This window comes from Pholcus phalangioides, unplaced genomic scaffold, assembly GCF_987345545.1.
Source record: "Pholcus phalangioides strain wild (caught in Gottingen) unplaced genomic scaffold, Ppha-v1.0 ptg000039l_1, whole genome shotgun sequence".
Classification (NCBI taxonomy): domain Eukaryota; kingdom Metazoa; phylum Arthropoda; class Arachnida; order Araneae; family Pholcidae; genus Pholcus; species Pholcus phalangioides.
Genome location: NW_028301625.1, coordinates 11328373 through 11347098, shown reverse-complemented (window position 1 = coordinate 11347098; position 18726 = coordinate 11328373). Strand labels below are relative to the sequence as shown.

Here is an 18726-nt window from a genome sequence, read left to right as displayed (position 1 = left end):
TTGTTGTTTATGTTGTCAATGGTTGCCCTTTAAGGTGGGTTTAATGTGGCGAAAAAAAAATTACCATCTTCCCAATTATAGCTAATAATAAATATATGTTATGCATTATAACTTATTATGCATAATAAAACGTTTATTCATTGTGCAATACATTTTTTATAATTTTGATTCGCCATATGCCATAATGAAAACTTTTATAACGGTATTCAACACGTAACCCTTTGAATTTGATTTGTTATTGTTTTTAGATGCTTATCACCAGTTTCTAATTCTATAAAATTTTAAGCTGAACGGACGGAGGACCTCTAAAAGTGTTTTCATCATGTTTGTTCAATATTTTGTATGATAATTTCACTCATTTAGTTTAGTAATCCAATTATACACATCCAAAACGTAACTGAATTTTTCCATAAACATGTAGCCAATTTACCTAAATAATTATAGGTTTATTTTATTTTTTAGTTTATGCATGTCCTCATGGAAGAAGTTTTTCTTGAAGTACGAGATGGGTAGCTTGTGCACGAAAAAGAAGTCTGGAATTCTCAAACTGGAGTCATCAGGAGAAGCAGTCAATAAAGGTTACTCTTGGTGTGTGTAAATTTGAAAGTAATACTTCCTTAGTGGCATCATGGTCCCTGTCCAAATAATGCGGCAGTGTACAGTCGTGTGGTCATAGTGACGGACTCGCATTGTGAGGACCCAAATTCTAACCCCACTTGCGGCCACAGAGAGCATCAGACCCATTACCCATTCAGATATTCAATCATTACACTTCATTCATAGTTTGAAAACAGATGACAACACTAGATCACGCTCGGGCTATTAGGTACACCTGCAAACTTATGGCACAACTCATTCAGTATTAAATTGCCCATGACGATAAGTCAAAGTTTTGATTGGTTTGAAAGAAAGTAAGTCTGTCTAATAGGCTACACTTAGATTCCCTACAAAGTCTGACACAAGGCATACCGCAGAGGCAGCATGAATGTACGGTAAGCGTTTTCCCCACAGGTGGTTGCCCAATCCAAAAACATTTGTGTGCTTCCATTGGTAGCTGTGCGAAACGGGGCTGGTGTCCGCGCCTTTTATTGGAGTTCTGTAGAACAGCCTCATTATCGTCAAGCAGTCTATGGACCAGCCTTATAACCATCAAGGGTTCCCCAAGAAACTTAACCCTGTAATAGGGAACAGATATACGTGTACAAAAATGGGCAGTCAGAACATTCCAGAGCCAACCAACATGACACTAGAGATTTCTCTATTATGGTGTTGGCTGAAAGAGGCATTTGTCAGGAGATGAACACGAAATCCAAATTAGCGCTTGGGAAATTGACTAAAGAAAAGAAAGTCATTCGGAAAAATGTTGATAGAGAATGTAAAGATCTTTAACTATAAAAGAGAAAGAATCTGATTTTTTTCGTAAACCAGCTTCTCCAGAGATAGGTGACACGTTTTGGAAGTGCAAGAAAGGACGTGCTGAGACAAATAGAGCAAAAAATTGAATAGAGCAGTGTTTCTCAACTGCCGAGCCCTGATATTATTCATACCGGACCGCGAGTGATTTGCTGTTTCACTTTTCCTTGTTCATTTTCCATTGGTAGCGTATTTTACCAGGCCTTCGACTCACAAAAATGAATGAAATTGATTTTACCTCTTAACAATCAAGGACAAGATATCTTGACCTTACACAAATGGAAGAAGTACATGTCAGCTTTGCCTGTTCTCTTTACCTCTTTCCTCATCATCGTTAAGCTTCATTGTAACCCTATGAACGGAAATTATTTTTTCCCATTTTTCTATACTCTTGTTTAGTGGGTCTCCCCCCCCCCCCCCATATAATATATTTTTCTACTATATACAGTAAAAGTTTGTTATAATGACAGCTCATAATCAGAGGAAAATTGTCTTTATAATGGACTTCTCCTTATATTAGCTTTTTGACAATCACTCGTGAATTAATCATAATAGCGAGATTTTCTCTATAAAAACCGTACTTGTTATAATGGAATTTTACTGTATACATATGAGATAGAAAGATAAGGGAGGTGAAGGATGTATTTCATCACAAAAGAGAAATCTACCACCGGCTACTTCTATTTCTGACATGTGAACAAGAAAACCAGTTTTAGAGATTTATCACTGATACTTCAAATAAAGATCGTCCAGATTTGTTACCAAAAGCCTGTACGTGAAAGAATTAATAAAATAATGTACAACAGCAAGCAGCATCTTCAAAAGAATTGTTATGAGTGTGGTAAAAAATGGATACTGGAGAACAGCAAATCACAAGGCATCTGTTCTTCCATTAGTCATGATAAGAAACCTGTTCATTTCAAGATTTTTTGTGATCGTATTAATGCACAATCTCTGTAGTGATCAAACTGACCACTATTGCCATTTTAGGTAGATCTTTGTTTTTATTGCTCAATTTATAAAGCCTAAAACATTTATATTGTAGGAATTTATAAGTCTCAAGAAGAGAAGAAAAGAGTCATAAAATTTCAATAATATGAGACTGTTTATTTTTAATCACATGTCAAAGTATTGCATTCAAAATAACTAATTCAGTCATTCTTGTGTTGATGATATAACAGTTTTTTTAACTGTCCATAATTATTTTTTTTTCTAATTTCTCGTTACCCAAAACCGCAATTTAAAGATTTTAGTTCCCAGCGTTTCACTTCCAGCTCTTCTTCAGAGACAAACAAAAAAGGGGAAACAGAAATTTACTCCTTAAAGTTTTTCAATTAGTGAAAAAATGGCAAATTTTACATTTGATTTTAAAAAATGTTAGATGTACAAAACAAACTTTGCAATTTCAAGCAATTTTTTCATGCATCCTGATTTCATTCTTAAGTTATATATTTACAATTGTTATCAGAAATAAGTTATTACAGCAACCCCAAAGTAAGTAGCTTTATATGATGTGTTACAATTGTGTTTATGCTTCTGATCAATTTTACCCCAATTTAATGATTTCCTTGATTTAACAAATGAAGTTGGTTTATTCTGATTCATTAAATTAGGGTTCGACTATAATCACTATTTTCTTTTTTGAGTTAGAGTTTGAAGCTCATCAGTTTTTAAAAAAAAGACAATTTCAATCACTGATTGGTGTCGTATGAAAAAAAAGAAAGAATAACATTGTTGATAAAACTATGTGATTATAATTTTTTCCCCTTTGTATAGAAATATCCTCTCCACCCCCCAAAATTACCAAAACATTTTACTGGTTATATCTTGTGTTTTCTATCCCCTGGAGAAAAAAAAAGCATTTATGTGTGTGTGCAACTGTGAATTTTTTATAGTTCCGACCTTATGTTCCAAGACAATCCAACTTCCTTCCACCCGAGATATAAAACGCTGACATCCGTTAAAAAATGCTTTCAGTTTCAACAGGTTTTTGTTTCATAAAGTTTTGTCTTAGGCAGGTTTTACAACTATACTACTTGACCTCGTAAACATTCCTGTGGGAAATTTCTAATGGATTAATACATTCTGGAACGTGTGTGTATGCGTGTGGCCCTAATGTATATATATGTCATCAGAGTTTCTTTTTGTTTTGTGTTCTAGTGGTTCTGCTACCTGTCTTCCATATTTTAAATTGAAAATTGCAGTTGCCTGAATTTTAGTGTTATGCAGGCCTACATATTATGTTGAACATTTTCCTATTCTCTGCAGAGAGGCTTTTTCAAATGTGGTACAGGTTCACATTCATATCTTGAGGATGGGAAATTGCAAAAAACCGACTTCAGCCAAACACCACTGTGCCCCCCCCCCCCCCCCGGGCCAAGCAAAATGTGATAATTTATGAAATTTTCGGAACCTCTTTATGATAATATTGTAAAAACAAATTCAAGAAAATTTCAACTATAAAATGGGTAAAACCAGGACATTTTAAAAACAATCGAGATGGAGAAAGAACCATAGAAACTGGAATGTCACAGAAAATATGTGGGACATGTGGTCAACCTATGCTGAGACTAAATTTTTGCGATTTGTAAAATCACCCCTCCCAACAATGAGCTCTAGATCTGCCCCTGGTCCAGCGCAATACCCACATGACTGCACAGCAGTAGGCAGGTTTACCCTTTTAGTGGTTAGCATTTAAAAGGTTATAGTGTATAACCCTTTTAAATGCTACATTATGATTCACTTAATTTTTTTATTGTACAGTGAAAATAAATTATAATGTTGATATAGCGGAATCTCTTGATAAGGGACACCCATGAAACCAAAATGTTTGTCTGCTAATGGGTGGATTACAATATATAGTGAAATACATTGGAACACTTTTCCATGAGCTTCAAACGTGTCCATTAACAGGAGGTGTCCACTAATGGCCGGTGTCTTATAGTCCACTGCCGTGGTCAAGTGATCAGAGTGATGGACTCATAATGCAAGGACCTAGGTTCAAACCCCACTGGCACCACAGTGGTTGGTTTAAGTTTATTTTGAGTGTTTTTCAACTTCAAGGCGTGAATGCGAGCCGATCTCCCCATTAAAAAGTCTTGCCACAGAAAGCAACAGGCCTACAACAGTACAAATATTAAATCGCTACACTCCATTCCCAATTTGAAATATAGATGGCACCATAAAAAAATTCACACACACCACTATATACACACTCAGACTGTTAGGTATACACACACTTCCAGCACAACTCAATCAGTAATGAATTACCCATGGCGATAGACCGGAATCGTGTTCGGTTTGAAAGGAAGAAAGAAAAGAAGTGTCTGTGTTATATGGGGAATTTCACTATAATTATTTTTGGTATTATAGTCACTTATATTCAGTTTCTTTTTTGTTTTAAGGGATAGGAAAGAAACAGTAGACCCCAAAGAGTTTACCGTTGAAAATGTCAAGGAAGATACCATAGTCAGGCTTCCGGGCTCTGTGAAAGGTCAACAGTTTATAATTCAGAACTGTGAGGTATCAAATTTTTATTATGAGCTTATAATCATAAACTTTTTTTTGTGTGTTTAAAAGTTTTGAATTTATGAAAATCCAACTCAAAAAAGTAATGATTCCCATTTATCAGTCTTAGAAATATTATCTCTGAACAAAAAAACCATATCTTTTAATTTTTTAAGCATCAACAGTGATTCCAGCATGTGCATTTAATTAAGTTAAATTCTATGTTTCAGTTATTAAGTATCTTTCAAACAATTTTGCAGAATGTCTAACTTATTGTTTATTTTCTTTATATTAATTTGCTCATATGTAATTTTTTTATTATTATTCTCTAGAAAGCCAATATTTATGTTTATGACCATATAAACACTGCTTCAGTTGATGATTGCAATGGTTGCAACATATTTTTAGGGCCAACCAAAGGAAGGTAAGCTGTACATTTTTTATATATATTTACATCAATGTATCATGAGATACTAAGAAGTTATGTTATGGTTGGGGACCCGGGCTAGAATCAGAAAGGAGTAAAGACGGCATGTGTGCTGGGTGATAATCTTGTGGCAAATTTCAGGGATAAAAGTGAAAACAAATATTTAAACTTTAAAAAAAGAAAGATGCAAAGAAACTCTTCATTATAATGCCATTAGTTTGGAAATAAGAAGGTGCAGCAAAATCAAGTTTGAACTTTTTGGCAAAAATCCTAGTTACAGCCTTGGTCACTGTTCACAATATGCATTGAAATTCAGTTTTACATAATTCAGAAAAAAAAATACCCCTTTTTCCAAACTACCCTTAAAATTTTAGAGGAGTGAAATTACTCTTCGAAATTGTTTTTTTTTTTTTTTTTTTTTTTTTGTATAACGCTATCCCTAGGTTAGACCAACAATGAGTGTATAAGTTGAATTTGTGTAAATCGTGATATAAATATGTATAAATATTGGTTAATCAGTTAAACTTGTTTTTTTGTAAAAAAATGTAATGAAATTTATAGTTATTCCTACATAATGTGATATAAAAACAACACAAAAATTATTTTGATTTCGATGCCATCATAAATCTAACAGATTCATCCAATGACAAAGAGCTTTTCCTATTTCATCTAAAACATTAAACAGTTTCTAAACTTCTTTAACACACAGTTGATCCTTTAGCTTCATAGCTTCACTTAAATAAGCAAATGAACGTTACATGTAGTTGAATATACCCTGAGTCCATTGCTTGTGTTTAGAAGAAGTGAGAAAACAACTTTAACCTGTGTGTCAAAATTACTTACTGGCAAGTTGGTGACTGGGTTCCTTGTCAAAATTTAGAATTTACTTTAAGCAGAATTTTTCTTAACACATTTTAGACCAGGTTTTTTAAGAAAAAGCTCACTCATCACATGGACCACATAGGAATTTAAAAACACAAGTTAACTCGTGACCGGTGAAGAAATTTTTAAGATTGATAATAATATTTGACCTTGGGTATAAAGTGGCCTATGTATTAAAAATGTAAAAACCAAACCACAGTCTTCGAAATGAAAGCTGTCATCCATAGCATAATTTATTCTTCACCAGTCATTAGGATAAAACTACAAGATGAAGTTTACAATTAAATTACAAATTTTACAGCATTTAAAACAATATATACAGAAAACAAATATTTATAATGTTATGAAGAAAGCTGGGACAGGAAGAAGAGCAGTAGCTTAATACTAGTGTCAAATACTCTTGACCCTATGACAATATCTCTCATCTCTAAAATGCACATATATATTCTTACTTCTTTGATCAAAAGAAGTAAGAATATAAAGGAAGATAAAAATATGAAAGGAAGATAAAAAGAACAGGAGTATCAGTCCAATAGGAGTAAATATATTTATTAGTTAAATTAAAGAATGAATGATGACAACCAAAAGCTGATAAGATAAAGTTTTGTGCTACTGATCCCCCCCCCATTAATTCAATGACAAATTGTTAATAATATAGAAGGGAGAAAAAAAGTATAAAAGTTAAAAATAAATAAAATTGACACTTGGTATTAACAGTCTGCATATTCAAAAATGAGTTGTTGTTTCCATTTAAATTTACCTGTTTTATTTATTAATAATTATCAACTTGATATCAGGTTAAATTAAGTTTTCATTTCATCATATTTGTTTGAAATTGAATTTTTTTTTAATTTTCATTCATTATTTTGTTATTGGGACATTGCTATTGCTTACTAACTGCAGTTAGTGAAACAAAAGGAAGTTAAGTTTTATAATTTAAAGTTTTGAAGAATTATTATTTTTTAAAATAGATAAATTTGAGTTTCAGTAAAAAGTTAATTGATAATTAGTTCAGATAAATGAGTCGGCGAAAAGAATATTTTTTGAAGAATGATTGTCACTTCAGATGAAAGTTGAAGGGGGAAAGATAAAAGGTTATGGATTAAGTAGGGGTACTGATGAAAAAATGAATGGAAGTCCCCATATATATATATATATATATCCTTTAGAAAATCTGGTATTATCACTTCAACAGTTTGGTTATGGGGAACAGGTGTTAGAAAAAACATTTATAGAAAATAGTTATGTAGCAAGAGAGAGGGGGAGAAGAAAAACCTCTTATCAATGATAACAATAGTGTTCACCATGTTTTTTGGTATGTATGTACAGATACGTGCATATTGCAGCATATGCATACAATTGTAGTGCAGCAACAATAGTAATTGGAAAGAAATTGTTTAATCTGTTTTCCCTCCATTTTATTCCAACATTGTTGAATTGAACTTGATTCAGTTCAATAAAATTTAATTAATTAAGTCAAAAGTTAATTAAAAGTTAAAAAAATAATAAACAATAAATAAAAAAAATATGTTGAAAGGGTTATGTTATGAAGGTAGTCAGAAACAATTGAGGAGAGGTAACCTGTGGCAAATAGAAAGTAACATGATTTAGAAAAGGGGTTGGTGAATGCAAATTTTTTAAAAGAAATGTTCTCTCACACACACACAAGAAATATATATATTAGTGATAGTAAAAAGATGTTTTTTCAAGATTTTCTTAAAAGTGGATATAGGTGCTGTACTGTTGATAATTTCATTTGGTAAATTATTGTAAAAATTTGGAATCAGATAGCACCTACATGTTGAAGTGCTGAAAACATTGAAAAATATTTTGCATGTTCTATAACTACTACTAGATATAAGTAGTATCTATAACTACTACTTATGCTATGTGATATTTTGTCCTTCCAATTTAGTGTTTTTGTTCGAGGTTGCCACGAGTGTCGTTTTTTGATAGTCTCTCAACAATTCAGGGCACGTGATTGTAAAATGGTTGATGTTTTTCTTTGTTGTCCTACTCAGCCTATTATAGAATCATGCAGTGATATGCGATTTGGGTGTTTTCGCTATCATTACAACCAGTTAGAAGGTAAATATTTTCTGTTATTTGATACTGTTTTGCATATTTTTCTAACATTCTGTTACACATTTTGGTTTGATATGTCTGCTACATATTAGTATGCTAATAATCCTTCAACTAATTGCATATTCATTTTTTTCTCAAAAAATATTTTTGATGCTGAATAGTTAATTATTAAAAAGATTTAGTATATAAAATCGCAATTTAACATTTAAGACTTCTTAATAAATGCCTTGAAGCAAATAAGCAAATATTTTTTTAAATAAGATTCTATACATACAGTGAAACCTCCCAACAATGCCACTAATGGGACCGAGCAAGTCTGGCCATTGTTGGGAGGTTACTGTTGTTAAAAGGTTCAATTTTTCTGAAGCATATATAAAATTTTGTGGTTGCTTATTGAATTACAACAACCTGTGCTATAATTAATTTGAGGCTATGCATATGTGACATTTATTTTGCATTGAAAATGCACAAGTTTTTTCATGAAGAACATTATTTGTGATTTTCTATTGTTAATTTCATTCAAAATTTTCAGAAATACATACATTTGTGCCGAAATCCTTGCATCCTGGCAATATGTATTCTACAGATCAGATTTATCTTCTGATATACTCAACTACTTCTTGTTTTTATCCAGCCACCCTTTGTCAAAAATCATAGAAAACAATGACTCTGATTTATGACATAGCGACTTGCCAAATTCTAACACAGGGGGTTCTCAAACTGCACGCTGCTGTGCCCTGGTGCACTGCCAAGCTTTGTCAGGGATGCTGTGGAGCGATGGCCGTCAAAGGTTTTCCAAAGAGATTCTCTGTTAAAACTGCTTTGGGGAGCTGCAGATAAGCATTGATTAGGGTAAGGGGTGCTGTGGGTGAAAAAAGCTTGAGAACTCTGTTTTAACCCATAAATTATGCTTTATTCTTTCTGAAACATGTCTACACCCCCGTATAGGCTACACCCATTAGCATCTACTTGAAGAACCACATTTTGGAAACAACTGACTTGGGAAAGTACCCATAGTTATTTTTATGTTTGAAGGGCGCAAGGAAGGAAAAAATTTCAAAGCATTATTATTTTAAGCAGGGTTACTTTCCTTATGTGATAATGTATCTCTTTTTTTCTTTCATTTTAAGTTCTAAAAGTGCTGTTATTATGAAATTGTTGTTCTGAGGAAATGTGACCATTGTTCAGAGGTTACCGTTGTTTGGAGGTGACCGTCATGGGAGATTTTACTGTACTTGTTTTTTAATTTTATCTCTAGTATTTTGATTTTTTATACATACTGAATGGAAACTTGAAGGACAACTGTGATTTTTTTACCAACTGTAATCTAAAGTAAATTTTTAATCAATTCTGTTTTTATTCTCTTACTCCATTCAAGTTTTGAAGTTAGTTTTTTTTTTATTATTGTAAAATATAATCTATAGGCACTGTAGAATGAAACTGATTGCATGATTGCACTCTTAGAAAGATGACTAACTTTGTATTGTATGAATAACTTTGTACTCTCTCTCTCTCTCTCTCTGTATATCACTCAAATTCTGCAGTATAGTTAACAATAATGCTTTGATATCTCCTTGAGGGGAAAAGCAGGATGTGTCTGTTCCTTCAATGTATAGTGAAAAAAAGATTTTCAGCACTCATTTTTTAATTTTATTTTTCAGAAAAAACTATCATAATGCTCCATTTTACAATAGAAATTATATTTTCTACCGAGACATTAATTATTTATTTTCTTTCTAGAACAATTCCAAAAAGCTAGTCTCAGTATTTTTAACAACAATTGGAGCAATATACATGACTTTACTCCTGCTGAAGGGGAAAGAAATTGGTCTCTTCTACCTAAAGTATATTATTTTTTCCTGCTTTTTTTAATGATACTTTTCTTTTTGCTCTCATATGATTTATATCGAATTCAGTTTAATTGTTTCTGTCTCCAGCTCCAGGGTTGGTAAAAAACCGGGCTTTTTTGGTTTAAACTGTTTTTTATTTTATTTTAATAGCATTTACATTAAAAACAATAAAATTCCTGAAAAATCATTCAAACTGCTAATAATTAATTAAAATAAAATGTTTATCAATGTAATTAACACAATTCCCATATTAATTAATCTATAAAATCTAATCTCTCCAATTTTAATAAAAACCAACTTTTGCCATTTTGTTATTTTATAGTTAACTCAAGGAAATATTTTGTGTTTGAAAATTCTTAATGTTATTATTAATTATGTAATAAAGATATTTTTTCACCCATTACTTTCAGTATGCTTAATTAAGATGCTATTTTGCAAAAACTATGATAAAAAATAGGCAAATACAATTTTTTTAATGAATCATGATTAATGCATACTAATTAGCAATGATTTGCGATATACAGGGTGATTATAACTGAAGTTCTGATTTCAAAATACTTTAAAATAAAAACCACTGGTCAGAATGGCTTGAAAATTTGCATGAATGTTCCTGAGACAATGGAATTTTGTATGGTGAAGGAGAAAAAATACTTAGAAGTATAAAGTAGATGACGCTGTACTCATCTATCGCATGGGAAATCAGTTATGATAGCCAGTCAAGGCAAAATAATAATGGAATTAGCATGCCATGATTTCATCATTCATGGAAACATCACAAAAATGAAGTAATTTAAGTAAACAACTGAAACTTACACAAGAAATGTTAAATATGTTGTCCACCATGTTCTGGTTGTGAGGTGGAAGAACAAAAATGCTTGTACAACAACAGATCAGAGTAGGCCTATGTCCAGAGCCAGTCTTAGACCTAGTGGTGCCTGGTGCAAAAACAGTACTCTGTGCCCCCCCCCTCCCCAGGTGCGGATCCAGAGTGATGTGTCGGAGGAGGTGATTTTTGCTAGTCATTACTGTCCTGTAAAATACGGGACAGATTCATTCTCCTATATTTTCAGACTCTTGGTGTGGTGATCATTCCCATCGTCCCCCCCTCTTGGTTGGATATTAAGGGACGAAGATGTCTGAAGAGCTTTCTTCCTAGAATGGGCTTACTGCTATTTTACTTGTAAACAAGCATAAAAACCAACTTGTGTGATTTAATTAAGAGATTTAAAAACATTAAAAAAGCAAAACATCACACATTTACATAGGATACTCATCCCTAGAGCCCGAAAGTTCAGGCAAAATTCCATAAATGCCTTTTTTGCCTATTTTCAAACTTTTTTGTTAAAAATGTCTTTTTTGAAATTTCCGTACCATAAATGCATATATTAACATATTTTTAAATTTATTAGTAAATTTCAGTGGCCCTCATAAGCTATATAACTTGGGTATTTTTAGTATTGAGAACTCCAATAGAATTGCTCTTTTTAAAATTTTCTCTCAGTATTAATTATTATCAGAAAGTCTCATTTAGATGTAAATAAGTGATCTGAGATATTGATGTTGTCATGCATTTTACTTTGCTTTGACTGGATGACATTAGACGTGAATGATTTTGTTTTAGATCAACGTTGCCCGTATTAGAAAAGCAGAGGAAAACTAAAAAATTTTTTTTCTCTACATGCTTCACATGTCTCGCTTGGGCATCAGACTGCATTGTATATGTAGGCCTATAGCTGACCGATGCGTGTTCCAAGTGGTCATGAATTTACATCATAGCCCACACAAGGCGGGGTAGGAGCAGACAGAGCTCTGAGTCTACATCATCTATAGTAGAAGGCCTCCCCATGAAGCTCGTGACGCCACTCAAGAAGTTCATCTCACTATAGCCATTGGATATAGCAGGCCAACGCATGTGCCATCTTTACCCTTTTTTTGTTGTATATAGGTTAGATGACCTTCAATAAAGTCATAAGCATCACTTGGAGACTTTCTACTATAGATGGTGTTGTCTGTTCCCATGCTGTTTTGATTTTATTTTTTTGCATCATAAATGCACTGAAAACAGCTATGTCTATTTATTAAATATACGTATTTAGTATTCAATTAAATTGACCAGAGTTGCCCTCAGGTGTGTGTGACAGATGTGACCTCACAGGGCCATGCACTTGAAGGAATCCCGCATATGTGGTAATATAAGAAAATAGTTAATTTTTTCTTTATAAAAATAGAACAAGATAGCTATATTTCAATTATAGAAATGATAATGATTATTCATAATGCAACAAATACATGAGGATTATTCGTAACTCGAAGGAGCCCCACACATATAATTTTCTCTACTGCCACTGTGTCTGGTAATGGTGGTTTTGGAATTGGCCTGGTCTACTAACATTTTATTTTGGACTTGACATAAATATTACTTGTATAATAATGTAGTTATTGTAAACTGTAATTAAAACAATAGAAAAATTAAGTGCACATGCTATATATATAGCTTTTGGACCCCTAGTACCTTTGTTTTTAGTTATTTTTTCTTCATTCCAAAAATAATAAATGCCTTTTTTTAGTGCCTATTTTAGGCATTTTTAGTGCCTAAACTTCCAATCTCTACTCATCATAAATCATCTATCTTCTTCATACTTATTTTAATTGGATTTTTATGGTAAAATACGTGTAGTGCAGGCATCACGTGATTGAATTGAAGTGATATTTCTGTATGATTTCTTTCATATTTATAAAACTGATGAACTTCATTTAAAATTATCTTTTTCAGACTCACAGTACTAAAAAGCAGTAGGAGCAGGCCCGTAACAAGGCTGAAGCAACTTGGGTAGTGCCCCAGGCCTCCGAACCAAATGGGGGGCCCTTATAACTCCTCCTTTTTCTGAGCATAACCATTTCAAGGAGACACCAATAAAAGTCTGCCCCGAGAAAGCACGCTACAACCCTGGGGAAGGGGTTGTTTTTCTCTATGTGGATTTTTTTTTAACCTCACAACTTCAGCTTTAATTTCAATGATAATGAACAATTCTTGAAATTTTGACGATTTAGAGTCCCGATATGGCTACACCTTACGAAGGCTTCGTACTGTCTAGGCCAGAGGTCTTCAACCTTTTCCTAGTCGCGAGCACTGAATATACCCATTATCAACAGAAAAGCACCCTTACGCAAGTTTGAGATACGAATGCATGAAATCAGGATAAATTTAATTCTTGAATGCAGTGTGTAGAAGGTGTTAAATTAGAATGGTAATCAAGTGCTCCCGAGCATGAAATCAGACATGAGCATCGAGTACTCTGGATGCTTTAGGGAGCAACGTGGTGTTCGCAAGCAACAGGTTGAAGATGCTTGGTCTCGATTACTCATAGGAGGCTTGGCGATTACTCACCGGGCATTTGGAACAAGATCCATGGAACTCCAAAAAGATGTTCAATTGTGTATGTAGGGTTTGTTACAATTTTTAAGTCCACACACATACTTTGCATTCAGGGGGAGCAGCTCAAGACAAAATTTCTACCCGAGTGGGGCCTATTTTTGTGCCCTTGACCTCCCTCAATGGAAAGAAAAACTTTTTTTTTCAATCGCTCTGTTTTGATGCGTTCAAAGGAACAGTGATATTTTATGTCATAAAATATCATGTCAAATTTTTTGCCCTCTTTCCTCAGATTTGGCGCTTCTCCAAAGAGTGGGCAGAAATCTTTTCCCATTTTTCACCCTTTTACCTCAGACTTGACGCCCCTCCTGAAGCGGGCACAAATAAGTTTTCCTGGGTTTTTTTTTCTCATTTCCACTTTGGATATGATGCCTCTCCTAAAGTGGGCACAAATCATTTTCTGTAATTTCTTTTGTCCTTTTACATCAAATTTGGTGCTCCTGCTAGAGGGGGCAGAAATCATTTCCCTAGCTTTTTTTGCCCTTTCTACTTCAGACTTGGCGCCCCTCGTACACAGAGGGCACAAATAATTTGTTTTCTTTTTTTCACTTCAGATTTGATGCCCTTGTAGAGCACACCCAGTGTCATAGCTGCCAAGTCTCCTGAATTTTATCTTCATCCCTCGACCTCCCGAAAAGTTCTTAAATTTCCCAAATTTTTACGAAAATCACAAAAAAATCCCTAGTTGTCCCTAAAAAATTCTCTGCTTCATTTAAAAAAATCCCTGCTTAATGAAAACAATCCCTAAGGAATTTCTTGTGGGGATGAAGCCTCTTTTTTTTCTCCTTTCCAAATGATTTCAAAAGTCGTAAATGGGGAAATTCCCCATTTTACAAACCCTCTGATGGTAACAAGAAAGTTGTTTGTCTGAATAAATTAGAATAGCTTAGTAGCCAATAGTCCTGGATAATAATTGAAGATTATAGTGACGCTCATATGGTCAAAATTTCTTTTGTTGAAGTTACGTACGTGTGATATAACAAAACATGAATACTGATAAGCAAAAACATATTTAATCAATTTTAAAGATACTTATTCCAATGAATTTCCTTTCATCAAACATTCCAGAAAAGGGCCGACTTTTCCTTTTTGTACAAGTTGTGTTATGGACATAAACATCGGTCATGGAAAGACTGCCATCATCACTCATGTGAAATGAAAAAAAAAATCAAGCAAGTGTCACAAAAATTCAGTGTTCTTCAAAAATTGACGCTTTTTTTCCCTTCATCTTCCAATGATTTTGGGGTCATTCACGCAGAATGTTTGTTCACAGCGTTTCTGATTGAACACAATATTTATTTTTTTTAGATCACCATTTTGAAGTTTTGGCCTCCAATTTCACTTGTTTTTTGCAAAGGGATTTTATTCCTAAGGGTTTAACTTCCATGTGTGTAAAATCCTTATTTTAATTTGACTTCAGTTTTTGAGTAAGGATTTTATTCCCCAATGCTTTAACTTTTTTGTGTGGAAAATCTTTATTTTATTTGGAAAAATCCCTTTCATATTTATTAGGGAGTGGTTTTAGCATAAAATACAGGTTTGTACGAAAATCTCCTGAATTTTCATTTTCAAAAGTTGGCAGCTATGCAGTGTGACTGGGCTGCCCCTGGTTGCACTCATAGGGAAGAATAGTGAATTGAGAGACTGACCAGTGATTGTGGAGATGCCAAAGTGCATGGGTTTTCTCATGTGAGCACATTTTTGTTTCTCCTCGTAGGACAGATAGGGACGAGGCCCAAGTACAGGATCCCTATTCAAAATGGTCAGCAAATCATAGGTTTTAGCTCATTCATTTTTTTTTAATATTTAATTTTTTTTTTTTTTTTTGAGATATTGAACTGTGTTGGTGATTGAATTCTGCATTTTTAATACAAGTCAGGGGAAAAAAAGAGGCATGAAAGGCCCCTGGCTCAAAATCTCGCCCACATAAAAAAACACCTTCAAATTCTGTAACTCTCCCCACAACACAGGAAAACACTCTTGCTCTCGTTAGCAGAAAAATTGGGTGACAGAGAGATTCCTCCATTCTTTTTATTTTTTACAGCACAATAAAAGAGAACGCAGGTTGTGCCTTCCCCCCAAAATCTCCTGCAAGAGTACACAAACAGAAAAGAGCTCAAGTGTGCGTGTATTTTATCTGACCAAAATTGTTATGTACTGTATATATATATAGGTGCACTGCCCATCGATTCTTTTCTTTTCGATAACCTTAATATTAATTACACTTAAACCTTCAAATATGTACCTTAAAGGTACTTTTCTAGTGGTGTATATCTATAATGTGTTTCAGCGCCCCTTATCATTTGGTGCCCTGTGCAATTGCAGCGGTCGCACTGCCCTAAGACTGCTCCTGCCTATGTCATGGTAATGATGTGGATGTGCTTTCAATTCACCAAAGTTTGCAATCCGACCACTGCACATAACATTTTGGGGTATCCCCAAAGCCAAAAGTTGAAAGGGTTATAGTAGCATTCACCTGTCAGGTGAACATGGTGGCCAGGTGTCGTATCATCTTATCGTCAAAATGGTTCTTCAGCAGCTGCTTTGCTGGTATTGCAATGTGCATCTTGATAAAAGTTGTGCTATCTACCAAGGCTGGACAAATCAAAAAAAAAAAATTGGGTGCCAACAAAATTCATTATGAGGGAAGCATGTTTTTCCCTATAAAAGCAGTCCTGAGTACATAAGCGAAGATAGACTTAGAAGTCTGGGGGGGGGGGGAACGATGATGATGTCAATGCATATATACGTATATACATTAGCTATGTTGACTCCATCTTTGACGCTGCCCCCCCCCAACCCCCGTATCTCCGTCCATGTCTGAGTAATGTTTTTTTTTTTTTTTTAATTTTTCCAAGATTTTATGACCCAGTTCTCATGTTGGAAGACACATTGTTACAAAATTGTCTCGTACTTACACTTCATTTTAGCAATGAGGCATATAAAATTTTAGGTGCCAAAATGGATTTTCTAGTCACCCTGGCATCTGGGATTTGTCCAGCCCTGCTGTTCACACACTGATGCTGTTGAAGTGCTAAAATGATGGTTGCGCAAAATAGATTGTATCACTGGCCAAGTGCAGCATCATCTACTTGTACACATTTTAAAGTATTTTTCTTCTTTCACTAAAGAAAATTTCATTGTTTTGTAACGTCTAGTTGTCGTTACCTCCCGGTTCTTTAATATTTTTCCCCCAGTAAACATTGAGTGGATGACAACAATGGAATAGACAAAGTTTAGATAGAACTATAACATTTATTCAATTATATTGTTAAACCATTAATCAGCGTAATCACAATTATCACAGGCCTTTTATATGTTAAACTATTAATTAACGTTTTATCACAATTATCACAGTTAGGCTTTTCTCTCATTGTCACAATGAAACAGAAATATGAATCGATCTCACTGCCGTGTCCAGGTTTTCACATGTTATCACATTGTCCGGTAGATACTCCCAGGTGTCTGCCACACAGCCAAAGACTCGTCGGCACCAGCTTCAGATGATTTTGGTGTAAATACACACGTTGAGATGAAAGCTCAGCCACTGCACATGGAACTGGAGATGAAAGTCCACGGGTGGCCAGTCTGGCCACTAACCAATCACTGGATCACGATGACGTTGAAACCTTACGTGCGATGAGACAGGATAAGTGCCAAGGCACACTTCTACTATTGTAACTTCATTGTATTTATGAGACGATCTAGCTCACACCATGACAGGGCGTGACACCTTACTGATTAAATCATTGAGTCGGTCATAAGCAAGGAAGTCGAGAGGAAGTCGTAAGTCAGCACATCTCTAGCTGGCTTTTATATAGCAGCATTCCCACAATGCCTCACTGAAGAACCAATCACAACATTGAAGGTGCGGTATTAGCTTGTATCTGATTTACATAATTTCATGAGAAAAGGAAATATTGTAAACATTATAATATTGAATCTGGCAACCAAACATAACAAATTGGAGGCCGATCGGCGGACACACGATCCTACCGGTCGATCCCGGAGACAAAGATAAAACAATGACTAGAATAAAGACGATTTCCACGGGGGCCCAATTGGTAACATTACAATTTCATGCAATAGATCCATACAAATTTTCAAACCATTCTGACCAGCAGTTCTTATTTGTGTTTTTGAATCAGAACTTTAATTATAACCATTCTGTACATAGCTGATTATTTTTCATAAATCATTTAGTACTGTACATCCTAACCAAATGTTGACCCAGTCCATGTTTCAAGGAATTTCTGACTGAAAATTATTTAGACAAGGATAACCGGCCATTTCATGAACTGGCCGATCTCAGGCTTTTACTACTGTATAGTAGAACCTTGATTAACTGGAGGTAATGTTGAAAATATGTAAAAAAAATTCAATATATTAAGCCTGGTGACAATATACAGTACAAGATGTGCTGCTTTCTATGGAAAGAAAATGTCTGTGAGGTAATGTAACTACCAGTACACTAGTCTTTGTCCTTTAGGAGCAGCTGGTGTCTTTTTGGATTATAAGATCACCTGCCCTTAGCATGCCAGTGAAGTCACTACTGTTGCTGCTTCTTTGTGAAGTAAAAAAAACCTGTGCAATAATACACCACCACCACATATATAAGATACAATCATCATTTATGGATTTGCTCAAGACACAGAGCATCATAATGTAGCACAAAATTAGAAAGTACAGTAAGAATGAGAAATTTTGGTACTGTATATAATTTTGAGCAATTGAGAGATACTTAATACAAAAGGAAATTTATATTCAGGCCACTTTTATGAAACTTTTTTGAAAAAAACCAATTATCTTACACCATTTAAATTAAGATATACCATCAGAATGTACCTTAAGAACAGAAAATGTGGTAAACATTTTGGCTAATAATGAATCAATATGATACTTTTCAAGGGAAAAAATTATATTTAGGCCACTTTTATGTGATTTTTTGAAAAAACCACTTGGTTAAAACCAACATGCTTTGAACCAAGCAACCCTGTACCAGCTCAAAAGGTTTTTGTTTGAATCCTAGCATAGGATCATAAGTCTTTGTACAGTTGGTTTCAATCAAATTTAAACTGTAGGCCTTGGTCTGATTGGCCCTCAAATGCATGGAATGGCTACTAAACTAG

At 34.1% G+C, this 18726-nt stretch overlaps 1 protein-coding gene across 1 annotated transcript in view; it reads left to right on the top strand.

The window, feature by feature from the left end:
• LOC149065572 (protein XRP2-like) overlaps positions 1 to 18726 on the top strand; it is a 31724-nt gene continuing 12998 nt past the window's right edge. The window contains exons 1-6 of the mRNA XM_089253578.1: positions 1 to 34; positions 463 to 588; positions 4818 to 4935; positions 5253 to 5344; positions 8145 to 8317; positions 10055 to 10158. Of these exons, the coding sequence (XP_089109704.1) occupies positions 470 to 588; positions 4818 to 4935; positions 5253 to 5344; positions 8145 to 8317; positions 10055 to 10158 (606 nt within the window). The 5' untranslated portion in view covers positions 1 to 34; positions 463 to 469. The remainder of the gene's footprint in view (positions 35 to 462; positions 589 to 4817; positions 4936 to 5252; positions 5345 to 8144; positions 8318 to 10054; positions 10159 to 18726) is intronic.